The following is a 17959-nucleotide window of genomic DNA, read 5'->3' on the forward strand; positions in this document are numbered from 1 at the left end:
AGACCATGACTAGAGAGGAGACCGAGCCTGTACATCCCCCGGGGGTCCCAATGGTCAGTAACTTAGGAGGTAACAACCATCATAAAATATCCCAGCGATTTGCGTGACTTACTGGAAAGAGGCCATGCAGTATGCCTTACCTGGTAGTGGTTTGGCTGCACCATGTGCTGGGGGCTGGGGAAGAAACCTTCGCTGGACCTCGGGCTCGGATATCCGGGTCTGCTGGGCTGCAGTGCAAAAACAGATAATGATATAGCAGGGCTCGTGCTGCAACCTGACACGGGTCGCCGGCATGTGGGGGGCGCATCAGATCGGCAGCTGTCCCCCATTGTGAGGGTGCTGGGACAGGTGCACAGAGGGAAGTCAATAAACAGCTCAGCCTCCCTCCCCCATCCTGCCCGAGACCCCCACTAATAAAGAGCTGAAGTGTTAACTGGCCCTTTACAATGACACGGAACCTGGGACACAGCTGCATAAATGACGGGCAATTGCTTAATGACAATCGCTCTGCAGAAAAGTGAATTTAAAAGGAGTTTTCCAACACAAATTACTGCAGATTATTACCCGGCCGCCACTAGTCCCCTCATACAACAGTCTGCAGAGCTTAAAGGGGTCATCCATTACTTGGGGAACGGATTCATTTGTGAAGACGTTGTCCATGTAACAAAAACAGCATATATTCCTCTACTGGACCAAAGCCGTCCCAGCGATATTGGCGACTGTTATGTCAGATGACCGCTGCAGCTAATCAGGAGCAGCAGCGGCGCCGATCCGGGGAAGAGGGCGCAAATATCTTCTGCTTTTATTTTACATAAGGAACAGTTTCTTGTATTAACAGGTTGTAAATGTACCGCCTTAAAGGGGTTGTCTGGCTAAAGCAAGTCATTTATCCACAGGGTAGGAGATCGGTGGGGGTCTGATTGCTAAATTGGGGCATTTTCATCCCCTTCAGAATGCACATCCGCGACCGTCGCTCAATTGATTCCTTAAGGGTCCGCTGAGTGCTGCGCTCTGCTTTCTTCGGCAGCCCCATAAAGACGCGTCCGACCTGCCATGATCAATTTATCGATTGATGTGAATCTCGATCCTCTTTTTTTCCACTTGTTTTAACCAGACAACCCCTTTAATAGGGTATATGGAAACAGGTAGTCCAGATGGAACAACCCCTTTAATTATCTATGCACTTGTTTTAATTCACAGACAGCAAAGAGTTCATGAAAACTGAAAAATGTATATGGTTTTCTAATAGCTGGAAAACTTCTCGTTGAGACGGCGACTTGTACTTTAACTCTACGATTAAAGGGCTTGTCCAGTCCAGAATCCTAGTGGCACATCCCTTTAATTCCGAGTCAGCAGAGGGAGTTCCTCTGTTCAGGATCTTGTTGTCTTGATCAGAATAGAGACCAGTTATAAAGAGCGTCTTCTCTCTCTGGAGGACCGGTCTTCCATTGCTACGAATAGGCATAGTGTAATTCTCTCTCTTCCCTCTGGAGGCGCTGCAGGGAAACTAAACCCTTACTGCTGATGGTTTGTGATCTGCTTAATGTCGAAAAACCGCAAAAAGTAACAAAGAAAGAGAACGTTCTCTATTTAGCATAAAACTTTAGAGCTCTCGCTGAGTCTCCCGACATGAGACAGCGGCTTCCTGAGAGGAAACTCTGCAGCCGATAGAAAAACTATGAATAAACTACGAAGAAAATTTTTTTTTCCATCAAGTCCTAAAGAGATAAAAGGATGTGTGACAAGTCTAGGCTCGTGTCCGTGAAAGCTTCGAGCCATTCGATTTGAATATATAATTTTTTGGTTTCTATTCACTGACAGCAAGCAGAAATATTGATTATTAAATGTTAACTAATACATGTAGAAAATACAACAGATGATGGATGACAATGAATAGCGGTCGGCAGCTGTGTAAGTGAAACTCTCAGAGTCTCCAGCGGAGACTGCAGCTGTCAGGGAATGATGGGAGTTGTAGTGTCGCCGGCTGCCAACGTTGTGCATAGAAAACGAAGGAATATTCTGGCTCCAGAAAACAAAGCATTCTTTCAGCACTTTTCCAATGTACTCTCTTTATATAAATTAATCCATTTTTTTCAAGATCTCTGCTTGCTGTCATTGCTATAGAACCTTGATGTGACTGACACCCGGGTGCCTGGCCATTATATCTGTGTGATAATACACTGTGCCCCCCGGGGGTCTATTCTAGGGGGGTAACTAAAGAATGAAGGTTCCTGCTGCAGAAAGCAAGCAGAGATCTTGAAGACAACAAGGATTTATATGATTGAGAATTGTGACGTATCAAACACCTAACGACCATACTATGTGCCCCCCGATAACAGACTGACCTTTGGAGGAGCCTCATCGGAGCCCCCCGAATCCCACGACACGGTCACCTGCCGCCTGGACTCCATCCTCATCCGCTCTTCTTGCTGCAATTTTTCTTCCTCAAGTATCGTACTGAAAAACAAGGAGACAGAGGTCGGTGACGGCGGCAGCGAGAGGCTCCGGAGGACGAGTGGCACGGGGAATGTCAGCTGTCAGTGGTCTCGGCACAGTGCAGAGGAAGCCCCCCTCCCCCACTGATTAACGCTCCGGTATCTGAGCCGCCGCCGAGTCCGCAGGATCGTGAGTGCGCGAGACAAGATCATTACCACCGCAACCACGACAGAGCTAAGCATCCTAGAAGAAGGAAGTACAGGGCTATAGCGGGCACAGCCTGCCGGGGGCAACAGAGGAGAAAGAGGGGCAATAGAGGAGAAAGAGGGGCAATAGAGGAGAAAGAGGGGGCGCCGGGGGCAACAGAGGAGAAAGAGGGGCAACAGAGGAGAAAGAGGGGGGCGCCGGGGGCAACAGAGGAGAAAGAGGGGCAACAGAGGAGAAAGAGGGGCAACAGAGGAGAAAGAGGGGCAACAGAGGAGAAAGAGGGGCAACAGAGGAGAAAGAGGGGCAACAGAGGAGAAAGAGGGGCAACAGAGGAGAAAGAGGGGCAACAGAGGAGAAAGAGGGGCAACAGAGGAGAAAGGGGGGCAACAGAGGAGAAAGGGGGGCAACAGAGGAGAAAGGGGGGCAACAGAGGAGAGAGGGGGGCAACAGAGGAGAGAGGGGGCAACAGAGGAGAAAGAGGGGCAACAGAGGGGCAACAGAGAAGAAAGAGGGGCAACAGAGAAGAAAGAGGGGCAACAGAGGAGAAAGAGGGGCAACAGAGGAGAAAGAGGGGCAACAGAGGAGAAAGAGGGGCAACAGAGGAGAAAGACGGGCAACAGAGAAGAGGGGCAACAGAGGAGAAAGAGGGGCAACAGAGGAGAAAGAAGGGCAACAGAGGAGAAAGAGGGGCAACAGAGGAGAAAGAGGGGCAACAGAGGAGAAAGAGGGGCAACAGAGGAGAAAGAGGGGCCGAGGAGGGCAACAGAGGAGAAAGAGGGGCCGAGGGGGGCAACAGAGGAGAAAGAGGGGCCGAGGGGGGCAACAGAGGAGAAAGAGGGGCCGAGGGGGGCAACAGAGGAGAAAGAGGGGGAGAGGGGGCAACAGAGGAGAAAGAGGGGCAACAGAGGAGAAACAGAGGAAAAAGAGGGCGCCGAGGGCAACAGAGGAGAAAGAGGGGAAACAGAGGAGAAAGAGGGCGCCGGGGGCAACAGAGGAGAAAGAGGGGCAATAGAGGAGAAAGAGGGGCAATAGAGGAGAAAGAGGGGGCGCCGGGGGCAACAGAGGAGAAAGAGGGAGCAACAGAGGAGAAAGAGGACGCGAGAGAGGCAACAGAGGAGAGAGGGCAACAGAGGAGAAAGAGGGCGCGAGAGAGGCAACAGAGGAGAGAGGGCAACAGAAGAAAGAGGGTGCGAGGGGGGCAACAGAGGAGAAAGGGCAACAGAGGAGAAAGAGGGTGCGAGGGGGGCAACAGAGGAGAAAGAGGGGCAACAGAGGAGAAAAAGGGCGCGAGAGAGGCAACAGAGGAGAAAGAGGGCGCGAGGGGGCAACAGAGGAGAAAGAGGGCACGAGGGGGCAACAGAGGAGAAAGAGGGCACGAGGGGGCAACAGAGGAGAAAGAGGGCACGAGGGGGCAACAGAGGAGAAAGAGGGCACGAGGGGGCAACAGAAAAGAAAGAGGGCGCGAGGGGGGCAACAGAGGAGAAAGAGGGGCAACAGAGGAGAAAGAGGGGCAACAGAGGAGAAAGAGGGGCAACAGAGGAGAAAGAAAGGCAACATATGAGAAAGAGGGGGCGCCGGGGGCAACAGAGGAGAACGAGGGGCAACAGAGGAGAACGAGGGGCAACAGAGGAGAACGAGGGGCAACAGAGGAGAACGAGGGGCAACAGAGGAGAACGAGGGGCAACAGAGGAGAACGAGGGGCAACAGAGGAGAACGAGGGGCAACAGAGGAGAACGAGGGGCAACAGAGGAGAACGAGGGGCAACAGAGGAGAACGAGGGGCAACAGAGGAGAACGAGGGGCAACAGAGAAGAGAGGGCGCCGGGGGCAACAGAGAAGAGAGGGTGCCGGGGGCAACAGAGGACAAACACAGGGCACCGGGGGACGACAGAGGAAAAAGATGGAGTCGGTGACCACAGAGGATAAAGAGGGCTTCAGGGGCAGCAGAGGACAAAGGATGCCGGAGAGCAGTAGGGGATAAAGAGGATGCCGGGAGGCAGCAGGAGAGAGAAAGGGAGTCGAGTGGAAGGAGAAGTAAAGGAGGAAAAACAGGGCGCCGGGGGAAGGAGATAGGGCAGCAGAGGAGGAAGAGGGGTCACCGGCGGGCAGCAGGGAGGGAAGATGCAGCAGAGGAGAATGAGGGCACTAGGGGCAATACCTGTGGAGCAGCAGAGGAGAAAAAGAAGACAAAAGAGATGAATTGGCAAAGCAGAGAAGTGGAAAGGATGCAAAATGCAACATGGAAAAAAGGATGCTAGGGACAGCAGAGAAGAGGAGACACACAGAAGCAGAAGGGTAGATTAGAGGAATCGGGTTGAAAATGTGGCAGGTGCGACTGGTGATATGGAGAAGGCAGAGAAGAGAAGGTGTGAGGCGCAGCAGGGCTGAGCAGAGGAGAAGGCATCAGATGCAGGAGAGGGCACCAGCACAGCAGGAGTAGAGGAGCGGTGGAGCAGAAGTGATGGTACGAGGGGAGGCAGAGCAGAAGTGATGGTGCGAGGGGAGGCAGAGCAGAAGTGATGGTGCGAGGGGAGGCAGAGCAGAAGTGCTGGTGCGAGGGGAGGCAGAGCAGAAGTGGTGGAGCGAGGGGAGGCAGAGCAGAAGTGGTGGAGCGAGGGGAGGCAGAGCAGAAGTGCTGGTGCGAGGGGAGGCAGAGCAGAAGTGATGGGGCGAGGGGAGGCAGAGCAGAAGTGATGGGGCGAGGGGAGGCAGAGCAGAAGTGATGGTGCGAAGGAAGGCAGAGCAGAAGGGAAGGGAAGGTGCGAAGGAAGGCAGAGCAGAAGGGAAGGTGCGAAGGAAGGCAGAGCAGAAGTGATGGTGCGAGGGGAGGCAGAGCAGAAGTGATGGTGCGAGGGGAGGCAGAGCAGAAGTGATGGTGCGAGGGGAGGCAGAGCAGAAGTGATGGTGCGAGGGGAGGCAGAGCAGACGTGATGGTGCGAGGGGAGGCAGAGCAGACGTGATGGTGCGAGGGGAGGCAGAGCAGACGTGATGGTGCGAGGGGAGGCAGAGCAGAAGTGATGGTGCGAGGGGAGGCAGAGCAGAAGTGATGGTGCGAGGGGAGGCAGAGCAGAAGTGATGGTGCGAGGGGAGGCAGAGCAGAAGTGATGGTGCGAGGGGAGGCAGAGCAGAAGTGATGAGGGGAGGCAGAGCAGAAGTGATGGTGCGAGGGGAGGCAGAGCAGAAGTGATGGTGCGAGGGGAGGCAGAGCAGAAATGATGGTGCGAGGGGAGGCAGAGCAGAAGTGATGGTGCGAGGGGAGGCAGAGCAGAAGTGATGGTGCGAGGGGAGGCAGAGCAGAAGTGCTGGTGCGAGGGGAGGCAGAGCAGAAGTGCTGGTGCAAGGGGAGGCAGAGCAGAAGTGATGGTGCGAGGGGAGGCAGAGCAGAAGTGATGGTGCGAGGGGAGGCAGAGCAGAAGTGCTGGTGCGAGGGGAGGCAGAGCAGAAGCCGTCGGTTACGGAGCAGCTTTCCTTGTCAATTGAAAAGTCATGAAAAGGCAAATTTCACCCCCAGAAGCAGTGAGCATGTGACGTGGGGCCTTCAGGCCCAGCAGAGGGGCAGACACTACGCTCACATCTGGGATATCACACACCATAAACTACATTATACGGCCCAAGAGACACAACAAATTCTGCTACATCTGCACACGACCAGTGCACAGACAGCAGTGAGCCGCATCCAGGACTTACCCGGGCCGTGCAAAGAATTAATGTGACAGTCTGAAGCCGATCTCCGCCGGCCGCCTCCCCGCTCTGCTATGTGGATTGTTAATGTTGGATGGCAGCCATCAGTCCCTGCGCTCTAAAAGTCTGGAATCTCTCCGGTGACTTGGAAAGCTCCGGCGGGCACTGTCAGGGCCACCATACCCCAGATGTGTCCCCGCCTCGCCCTGCCCTCCAGAGCCCCCTTTACATGACACTATCGGCTCTGATCCCCCCTCCCCACATGTGAATCACATTTTCCCATATTACTCATGCAGGGAAGAGATGGCGGCACTTTTACTTCCCTCGTAGAAATGCTTCAATGTTGTCACTCACATGTGAGGAGAGACATCGAAACGCGGCAGCCGCGCTGCAAGAATAACACTGGATGCTTCAGATGCCTGAACGCTTTCTATTACGGGCTCGTATATGGTTCCCCTGCACTGATACATTGTAACAAACCGTCAGGACATGACAGAGACTTGTGCCGCTGTTGGGTTTCGCTCACAGAGGATCCTTTAGATCAATGCAACAAACCCTCACCCGAGAGAAGCGCCGGATCTGAACAGGTTTTTTCAGTCCAGTTTCTGGATGTCAGAATGTTTCCATTCACTGACAGCAAACACATCTTTGCAGCGGTGAGGAGGCGAGGGCGAGTAACATACCGCTGAATTATCAGAGATTCTGGACCGTTGGACGTCTCCTTATAAGGGCACAGAAGTTTTTGAAAACTTTTCAAAAGTATCAACTGAGGAGGGAGCAGATGAGAGACGTCCGAGTGCAGCCGCCCCTCCCCCACACTATATAAATAGCCGGGGGACCCCCGAGCCATGGGAGATCGCTGGCCTCTCGTCTCCAGCTGCTGAATAATTCCCTCCCCCGTCACTAGGATAATCGTCGTAACATTTTCCCAAACGCAATATTTTTAGCTACAAACAAGACTCGCTTTAGGACGGTTTCTTGGCAAAAAAAAATGGAGTAAGAAAGTCACTGACGGCGAAGGTCCTGATAACATATTCATCTATACATGGGGCGCTCTCTACTACCGCCACAGACCCTCGTCATACCCCCCCAAACAGTGCTCAGATCAGCCATATGGGCCGAGACCAAGGAGCCAGGCCGAGACCAAGGAGCCGGGCCGAGACCAAGGAGCCGGGCCGAGACCAAGGAGCCGGGCCGAGACCAAGGAGCCGGGCCGAGACCAAGGAGCCGGGCCGAGACCAAGGAGCCGGGCCGAGACCAAGGAGACGGGCCGAGACCAAGGAGCCGGGCCGAGACCAAGGAGCCGGGCCGAGACCAAGGAGCCGGGCCGAGACCAAGGAGCCGGGCCGAGACCAAGGAGCCGGGCCGAGACCAAGGAGCCGGGCCGAGACCAAGGAGCCGGGCCGAGACCAAGGAGCCGGGCCGAGACCAAGGAGCCGGGCCGAGACCAAGGAGACGGGCCGAGACCAAGGAGACGGGCCGAGACCAAGGAGACGGGCCGAGACCAAGGAGACGGGCCGAGGCACTCTATTTATGGACAATCCTGCTGAGCTGTACATCAAAGCCAAATCAGAAGAAGGAAAGCTGCAGTGTAAAGCAGGGTGCAGTATCAGGAGCCTCTGATAAGAGAGGAAGAGGACTTTAAACTGCTTTCGAATCCGATGGACAATGCCGCTGAACTAGAGTCATAGCTGTGCACACACAGAAGAGCACAGGATAACGTCGCTCTCCTCTGACGAGACAGGAGGAGGATTTCAGACCACCGCAGATTCCAACAGACAGTGTAACAGAGCTGGAGTCACTGATCACAGATTTGAACTGAAGGAGAGATAGAAAGCAGACAAAACCAGGATTTTTTGTGTAAAATCCATTTCTCCAAGCCTCTCATTGGGGGACACAGTGGTCCTGTGTCCCCCAATGTGGGGAAGGAGAAACATACTGTAAGGTACCACTCCCTCCCCCATCGATAACGACAGCACTGCCCCCTCTATCACTCCCAAAACTTACCAGTATGGGACTGAAGGCAGGACGTGGGTGACGCCGCTGCCCCGTATGCAGCATGTAACTATAATACAGTCTCGGAATCCGAGAGGTGGACGGAGCGTCTCCCAAGCGTATACCCGTGACCTCCGCCGAGGGCGCTAATTAGCGGTCAACAGAACAAGTGGATCTTCAGGCGGGAGAGTCCTCCAGACATCGCACAAGAGGCTTCATTCGTGGAAGGACGGGGAGAGCACAGGACTCTCATTGATCCCAGATAAACAGGGCACGTGAAGACGCCGTAGTCAATGGTTACGGGTCTCACGAGACGTCCTGGATTCATTAAATGTGACCCCAATGTAGCATGTGCGTGCTATATACCTTGGAGTCTGGGGGTCCCCCTGCACAAAGCATACGCAATGGGATATTAACCTTTAAAGCCTTCCCGGTACAAGATGTACTACAGTGTAGGCGGCAGCAGTGTCATACAGCCAGCACCTGCCACTAACAGCAGCGACCAGAGCTAGCACCGACTGCTGCTTAACCACTTCAATACCGATGTCAATTACTGACGGCGCCATTTAATTTGCAGCAGTCATCCGTTATGGTGTGTGTCAGCACCGTGCAGCCTGGGGTCTGCAGAAAGCCCCTGTCGTAGCCATATTGCTTTGCTGTGAACCCCAGTAATCAGAAGACCATCATTTTCCCTTATACTGCAATACTATGGTATAAAACTATGTAGACCAAGCAATGAATCAGAAGCATGGGGACTACAAAAAGAAGAGTCTGAAAAGAAAACAAGTTTAAAACCAGAAATAAAAATAAAAATCTGGGTCGCCTGAATTTTAGTAATACGGGCAGAAGTACCATCAAAATATAAAATTATTTAGACAATATAGTAAACGGCGTAAAAGCATAAATAATCAATCAATAGGCCCGAATTAGTTTTATGGTCGCCTCAACTCGGCCCAAAAATGCATTAAAAATAGAAAGAAAAAAAAAATCATGTTATGTAATCCAAAATGGTATCAATAAAAATACAAGCTAGACTGAAAGGAAAATCAAAGTTACGGGTCTCAGAAAATGGCAACAAAACACAAACAAATAAATAATGTCTGAATCATGTTTTTTCGTACTTGGAATTTTTGCCCCCAATTTTCAGAATATTTTAGGCTTAAAAAAAAAAAAAAAAGCAGAAACCCCCCCCCCCCCCACAAAAAACAACTCTTTTACAGCTGATGGTTCTATATATGTGGGGTCATATTTGGGGTCTCCTGCGGCATCTCAGTAGTGCAGCGCTCCTTTATTCTCGTCCTGTTAATACTTAATCCAGCACCATGACGGGAAACCGGCGTATAGATCTACCCGTGTGGCGGCCGGCCGCCGTGGTTAGATGTCGCGTCTATAAGGAGGATCTGACCATCTATATAGGAATATACGCGGTGTGGGGAGGCGGGGGCAAAGACAGCATCATGGGCAGCGCCAAACACCACTAATAAAGGTTCATCTCTGGGTAATGAAAAGTCCGAAAAACTTTCTACAAAGACGCCCGATGCTTCAATTTCTCATTGTACTCGTGCTCCCTGTTTACAGTCAGTGAAGAAAAAGGATTAAATACTAAGGTGGTGTGCACACGTTCTGGATTTTTCGCGTTTTTTGGCAACCAAAACACTTAAAAACCGCATACATATGCATCCCATCATTTATAATGGTTTCTGCAATTTTTGTGCACATGTTGCGCATTTTTCCACGAAAAAAAAAAAAAAAAAACACATGCGGAAAAATACGCAGCATGTTCATTAATTTTGCGGATTTCCCACTATATTATTGTAATGGGAACCTCCGGAAAAAAACGTGAAAAATACGCGATAAAAACGCGTGCAGATTTCCTGCGGAAAACCTCCCGAGTTTCTCAGGAAATTTCTGCATACTTTCCGGACGTGTGCGCATACCCTAAAAGTGATGAAGGAGGTCTGGGAAGGTTCTGGGCTCCGAAAAATGTCCATATTCACTGAAAACTAGCAGATATTCAAAATGGTACAAAACCGAAGCAGAAGGACAAGTAGAAAGTCGGAGAACCAATTGTTATTGTCCAATAAATCTAAAATTTGCTAAAAGGAAAAATAAAAATAAATAAAAATCACTTTATAAAGGGGTTATAAGGCTGTGTGCACTTGAGCATTGGAGGGGAGAGGTGCTGCTGGTGGTACGACCCCATGAGCGTCAGGTATCTCCTATTTCTTGTGCACCTGCCAAGGCAGGTATGTGGTGGTCCTAATGCCAGTGGCACCGCTCACCTTTGTTATATTGATGACGGTGGCCCGCTAGCCCACAGGGTGGCCCGCTAGCCCACAGGATGGCCCGCTAGCCCACAGGGTGGCCTGCTAGCCCACAGGATGGTCCATTACCCAACAGGGTGGTCCGCTAGCCCACAGGGTGGCCCGCTAGCCCACAGGATGGCCCGCTGGCCCACAGGGTGGCCCGCTAGCCCACAGGGTGGCCCGCTAGCCCACAGGATGGTCCATTACCCCACAGGGTGGTCCGCCAGCCCACAGGGTGGTCTCTTACCTTAGCTGTGCTTTGAGCTCTGTAAACCGCGGCCTCCGGCTGGGGTCATACGCCCAGCACTTTGTCATAAGGCTATAGAGTGTCGGGGGGCAATTGGGCGGCATGGGCAGGCGCTCGCCGTTCTCTATCCGTCCGATCACATCATTATTCTTCACCCCCTGGAAAGGCTTCACCCCATACATTAAGATTTCCCACATACACACACCTGGAGGAAGAAATAAAAAAATCACAACCCTCATCATCCACAGAAAATTCTATCCATCTGGCATAAACAGGATTAGAAAGGTGCCGGATTCCGAGATATTCTGGACTATTCGGAGATAAAGCATTGGTAGGATCCTGGTCCAGTGGCCACGTCTGAGCCCTGCGAAGCTTCTCCTACCTGCAGCATCCCTGACGCCTCTCCGGATGAGACATCGTCATAGTGTGACACACGCAAGACTCTGCAACTACTAATCAACCGGAGGACGGGGCACAGACTACAGTCGTGGCCGCTGAACCAGGTCCTGACATTTTTTTTTTTATTTGGACGGTTATAAAAAATTAAAGACAAAAAAAAAATACTCTTCTCACAAATCAGATTCTGTAAGACTAGATGCAATTGTAACAAAGTCTCAGCTGCGAGAAGTATTATTTCTGTACTGATTAAGCAATGGCGTTCATATTCATAAACAGCAAGCAGAAGTATGGAAATGGGATAGAACTGAAAACCCCAGTTAGAAAAATTACAGAATTTTTCAATGGGGATTGTCAGGCAATGCTGGGAGTTGTAGTTCTTGAAAAGTAAACAAGACCTATTTGGTATCGCCAGAAATAATAAAAAGTTGTGACAACGCTGAGTTTTGCGACTTTTGCAGTTGGTGCGACAGTTTTGGTAAATAGAGCTGGGGCGGTTCAGGACATGACTTCATCCGCCTGTCAAATTCATCAGCAGTGTCGACGTTACACCAGAAGGGTTGCTCCTGTCTCTAAATGAGTGAAGTAACCAGTGATACAGTGTGCCAAATTCATGGTGTCCTGCACCTCTTAATAAATTCACCCGATTCCTGTTCGCCCATCGTAAAGACTGACGCATTAAATGCCAAATCTCTCGAAAATAGTAGAACATAAAAAATGATTAAAAAGTTGTAAGTAATAACAATAATTAAAAAAATAGATCTCAGAATATGGCAACAAACTTTCTGTTGTGTAGTAATAAAAAAAACCAACATAAATTAGTTCTGCGGGTCAGTGCAAATCTGGTGATACCAAACTAAAGAGCGAAGGTCACGGATACAAAACAAAAAAGAACAAATTATAGAAAAAAAACCAACACCTGGAGTTAAAAGGTCACAGAGTAACCTGGGCTTCATGCAGCTGCATAGGATAAGATTTGGTTTTCTTTATTTATAGATATATTATATCTATATATAAATAAAATATATACATATATTTTTTTTGTGCCTTGAGTACACTGGATTTTCCCCCAGGAAAAAGGATGTCCACTCACCAAACATCCACACATCACTCGCAGAGGTAAAACGCCGGAAGTTAATGGACTCTGGAGCCATCCATTTGATGGGTAGTTTACCTTTGGAAGCTGAAGAACATAGAAAAAAAAATTAGCTGTTAGTTTTGCAACTGGGATAAAAAGAAAAGAAAGTGGGAAAAGTGTTCACAAAACACCAATATAATAAAAAACAACAACACAGCACTACATAAACTCGGTGCATTTCACAGGGCGTATACGGACAGCAACACCTGGACTGACCGCAGCTCCCCTGATCCGAACTCAAAAAGGTATAGATGTAAGTGCAGACCAGCAAACTCGCCTGACCTTAACCCTATAGAGAATCTATGGAGTATTGTCAAAAGGAAGATGAGACACCAGAGCCAACAATGCAGACGAGCTGTAAGCTGCAACCTGGGCTTCCAAAACCCCTGAGTAGTGCCACAGGCTGATCACCTCCATGCCACGCCGCATTGATGCAGTAATTGATGCAAAAGGAGCCCCGACCAAGTACTGAGAGCATTTAATATACCGTATATACTCGAGTATAAGCCGACCCGAGTATAAGCCGACCCCTCTAATTTTGCCCCAAAAAACTGAAAACTTAATGACTCGACTATAAGCCTAGGGTGGGAAATGCAGCAGCTACCGGTAAATGTCAAAAGTAAAAATAGATACCAATAAAAGTAAAATTAATTGAGACATCAGTAGGTTAAGTGTTTGAATAACTATATTGTATCAGGAGCCCCATATAATGCTCCATACAGTTCATGATGGGCCCAATAAGATGCTCCATATTAAAATATGCCCCATATAATCCTGCATAAAGGTCAATAATGGCCCCATAAGATGCTCCATACAGACATTTGCCCCATATGATGTTGCTGCGATTAAAAAAAACAACAAAATAATAAAATGACATACTCAGCTCTCAGGCCCCGGGCACTTGCTATATTCACCTGCTCCCCGTTCCACCGATGGCCGTCGCTGTCTCTTCCCCGTCCTCCGCACTGACTGTTCAGGCAGAGGGCGGTGCGCACACTAATCGCGTCATTGCGCACACTAATCGCGTCATCGCACCCTCTGACCTGAGCGTCACTGCAGAGGACGGGGAAGACGCAGCGGCGGCTGACGGTGGAACAGGGAACAGGTGAATATCGAGCACTGTGTTATACTCACCTGCTCCTGGCGCGGTCCCTGGTTCTCCGGCGCCGGCAGCTTCTTCCTGTAGTGAGTGGTCACATGGTACCGCTCATTGCAGTAATGAATATGCAGCGCCACCCCTATGGCAGTGGAGTGGGGTCCATATTCATTACTGTAATGAGCGGTACCATGTGACCACTCACTACAGGAAGAAGCTTCCAGCACCTGGAGAACCAGGGACCTGCAGGGACCGCGCCAGGAGCAGGTGAGTATTATTATACAGGTCCTTCTCAAAAAATTAGCATATAGTGTTAAATTTCATTATTTACCATAATGTAATGATTACAATTAAACTTTCATATATTATAGATTCATTATCCACCAACTGAAATTTGTCAGGTCTTTCATTGTTTTAATACTGATGATTTTGGCATACAACTCCTGATAACCCAAAAAACCTGTCTCAATAAATTAGCATATTTCACCCGTCCAATCAAATAAAAGTGTTTTTTAATAACAAACAAAAAAACCATCAAATAATAATGTTCAGTTATGCACTCAATACTTGGTCGGGAATCCTTTGGCAGAAATGACTGCTTCAATGCGGCGTGGCATGGAGGCAATCAGCCTGTGACACTGCTGAGATGTTATGGAGGCCCAGGATGCTTCAATAGCGGCCTTAAGCTCATCCAGAGTGTTGGGTCTTGCGTCTCTCAACTTTCTCTTCACAATATCCCACAGATTCTCTATGGGGTTCAGGTCAGGAGAGTTGGCAGGCCAATTGAGCACAGTAATACCATGGTCAGTAAACCATTTACCAGTGGTTTTGGCACTGTGAGCAGGTGCCAGGTCGTGCTGAAAAATGAAATCTTCATCTAAATAAAGCATTTCAGCCGATGGAAGCATGAAGTGCTCCAAAATCTCCTGATAGCTAGCTGCATTGACCCTGCCCTTGATGAAACACAGTGGACCAACACCAGCAGCTGACATGGCACCCCACACCATCACTGACTGTGGGTACTTGACACTGGACTTCAGGCATTTTGGCATTTCCTTCTCCCCAGTCTTCCTCCAGACTCTGGCACCTTGATTTCCGAATGACATGCAAAATTTGCTTTCATCAGAAAAAAGTACTTGGGACCACTTAGCAACAGTCCAGTGCTGCTTCTCTGTAGCCCAGGTCAGGCGCTTCTGCCGCTGTTTATGGTTCAAAAGTGGCTTTACCTGGGGAATGCGGCACCTGTAGCCCATTTCCTGCACACGCCTGTGCACGGTGGCTCTGGATGTTTCCACACCAGACTCAGTCCACTGCTTCCTCAGGTTCCCCAAGGTCTGGAATCGGTCCTTCTCCACAACCTTCCTCAGGGTCCGGTCACCTCTTCTCGTTGTACAGCGTTTTCTGCCACATTGTTTCCTTCCAACAGACTTACCATTGAGGTGCCTTGATACAGCACTCTGGGAACAGCCTATTTGTTGAGAAATTTCTTTCTGGGTCTTACCCTCTTGCTTGAGGGTGTCAATGATGGCCTTCTTGACATCTGTCAGGTCGCTAGTCTTACCCATGATGGGGGTTTTGAGTAATGAACCAGGCAGGGAGTTTTTAAAAGCCTCAGGTATCTTTTGCATGCGTTTAGAGTTAATTAGTTGATTCAGAAGATTAGGGTAATAGGTCGTATAGAGAACCTTTTCTTGATATGCTAATTTATTGAGACAGGTTTTTTGGGTTATCAGGAGTTGTATGCCAAAATCATCAGTATTAAAACAATAAAAGACCTGACAAATTTCAGTTGGTGGATAATGAATCTATAATATATGAAAGTTTAATTGTAATCATTACATTATGGTAAATAATGAAATTTAACACTATATGCTAATTTTTTGAGAAGGACCTGTACAGCTGCCGCTCCCCCTCCCCTGCCGACCCCCTGGGACAATGACTCGAGTATAAGCCGAGAGGGGCAACTTCAGCCTAAAAAAATGGGCTGAAATTCTCGGCTTATACTCAAGTATATACGGTACTTCACATTTTCATTTCCTCAATATTTTCAATATCTCCGCTTGCTGACAGTGCCCAGAAACATTTCCCCTTCCAGATATCGGGCTGTCGGCAGCTTTCTAAAGGTATTCAGAGTCTGTTCCAATTAACTGACAGCAAGCAGAGATTTTATAGACGGTGAAGAAATGAAACAGAAAAGCTTTCTGGTTATCTGCAGACCTTCCTATTTCCGGGGTTCCTCCACGTTCCTTACCTTTGTAGTACGTACTGTCCTCCATATATCGTGAGAGACCAAAATCTCCTAACTTGACGCAGTCGGAAGACGAGACCAAAACGTTCCTCGCTGCGATGTCCCTGATAAATAAGGAGGCAGCGTTAATATACAGGTCAAGAGCTGTATACAGAACGGGTGTAAGCTGTATACAGAACGGGTGTAAGCTGTATACAGAGGACGTGAAAGAATTTTTGGTGCTCCCCGCAGTTTCCATTCACTGCTATGGAGAATGACAATGGAGGCTTCCCTAGTCCTACGGCTGCTACCAGCTGTGACCTGACAGCACAGGTGACCACTGCAGCCAATTATTATCTGAAATGGTCATATCAGGAAAACATCAGGCCACTGCTGGAGGCCATTAAACAGGTCAGACAGAGATAAGGGAAGGTTGGGTAAAGGGTCAGAAGACCGGTAAGGCGAGTATTCACATGTCAGTGTACTGACCGCTAACCACCTGTTCAAGTGGCCGGGAACGGAGATCACACTGACTGCTGTTTAAAATGGTAAAATACAACACAAAAAAACAAACAACATATAACCGGTATCGACACACTGCGACATGTCCTATAAAACCTCCATAAAAAGAAATTATATATATATAAAAAAAAAAAAAAAAAGAATCAGTGACCAGCAGGGGTCAGTATTGGCTTGTGATTGTACACCACTGAGGAAGCCTGGAGGACACCGCTCGAGGACCCGGGCTCGAAGACACGGGGAGGACGCCGCTCGAAGACACGGGGAGGACGCCGCTCGACGACACGGGGAGGACGCCGCTTGACGACACGGGGAGGACGCCGCTCGAAGACAAGGGGAGGACGCCGCTCGTAGACACGGGGAGGACGCCGCTCAAGACACGGGGAGGACGCCGCTCGTAGACACGGGAAGGACGCCGCTCGACAACACGGGGAGGACGCCGCTCGACGACACGGGGAGGATGAAGCTCGACGACACGGGGGGAGGACGCCGCTGGTAGACACGGGGAGGACGCCGCTCAAGACACGGGGAGGACGCCGCTCAAGACACGGGGAGGACGCCACTCGTAGACACGGGGAGGACGCCGCTCGTAGACACGGGGAGGACGCCGCTCGACGACATGGGGAGGACGAAGCTCGACGACACGGGGAGGACGCCACTGGTAGACACGGGGAGGACGCCGCTCAAGACACGGGGAGGACGCCGCTCGTAGACACGGGGAGGACGCCGCTCGTAGACACGGGGAGGACGCCGCTCGTAGACACGGGGAGGACGCCGCTCGTAGACACGGGGAGGACGCCGCTCGACGACATGGGGAGGACGAAGCTCGACGACACGGAGGAGGACGCCGCTCGTAGACACGGGGAGGACGCCGCTGGTAGACACGGGGAGGACGCCGCTCAAGACACGGGGAGGACGCCGCTCGTAGACACGGGGAGGACGCCGCTCGTAGACACGGGGAGGACGCCGCTCGTAGACACCGGGAGGACGCCGCTTGAACACACGGGGAGGACGCCGCTCGTAGACACGGGGAGGACGCCGCTTGAAGACACGGGGAGGACGCCGCTCGAAGACACGGGGAGGACGCCGCTCGAAGACACGGGGAGAAGCAGCACCTCCTGATCCTGTGGTATTGGCAGGACGTGAATTAGCAGAGAAAGATGACGAGGATCTATGCTCTCACCTATGTACAAAGCGCTTGCTCTCCAGATAGGCCAGTGCTGTGCTGAGCTGGTAGGCGTAAAGGATGAGCGACGCCAGATCCAGGTTGTATTTTCGGACTTGTAAGAACGATCGCAGCTGAGGATGGAGAAAACATGAGAAATGTAATAATGAACATTAACAAAGAGCAAGTGCTCTGTAAGTGATGCATTACCCCATTCAGTGACTGCACTAGCAGAATAGTGAGTGCAGCTCTGGGGTATAATACAGGATGTAACTCAGGATCAGTAATGTATGTACACAGTGACTGCACCAGCGGAATAGTGAGTGCAGCTCTGGGGTATAATACAGGATGTAACTCAGGATCAGTAATGTAATGTATGTACACAGTGACTGCACCAGCAGAATAGTGAGTGCAGCTCTGGGGTATAATACAGGATGTAACTCAGGATCAGTAATGTAATGTATGTACACAGTGACTGCACCAGCAGTATAGTGAGTGCAGCTCTGGAGTACAATACAGGACATAGCTCAGGATCCGTACAGGTCTT

The 17959-nt window shown here is 50.3% G+C and overlaps 1 protein-coding gene across 20 annotated transcripts in view; it reads right to left on the minus strand.

The window, feature by feature from the left end:
* PTK2 (protein tyrosine kinase 2) overlaps positions 1-17959 on the minus strand; it is a 196438-nt gene that overhangs the window by 30232 nt on the left and 148247 nt on the right. For all 20 annotated transcript variants that reach the window (XM_077271302.1, XM_077271309.1, XM_077271306.1 and 17 more), the window contains 6 exons: positions 17431-17546; positions 15753-15853; positions 12361-12450; positions 10872-11076; positions 2346-2457; positions 141-227 (listed from right to left, as the gene is read on the minus strand). In XM_077271302.1, the coding sequence (XP_077127417.1) occupies positions 141-227; positions 2346-2457; positions 10872-11076; positions 12361-12450; positions 15753-15853; positions 17431-17546 (711 nt within the window). The remainder of the gene's footprint in view (positions 1-140; positions 228-2345; positions 2458-10871; positions 11077-12360; positions 12451-15752; positions 15854-17430; positions 17547-17959) is intronic.

The sequence above is a fragment of the Ranitomeya variabilis genome, chromosome 6 (genome assembly GCF_051348905.1).
Source record: "Ranitomeya variabilis isolate aRanVar5 chromosome 6, aRanVar5.hap1, whole genome shotgun sequence".
In the NCBI taxonomy this organism is placed as follows: Eukaryota; Metazoa; Chordata; class Amphibia; order Anura; family Dendrobatidae; genus Ranitomeya; species Ranitomeya variabilis.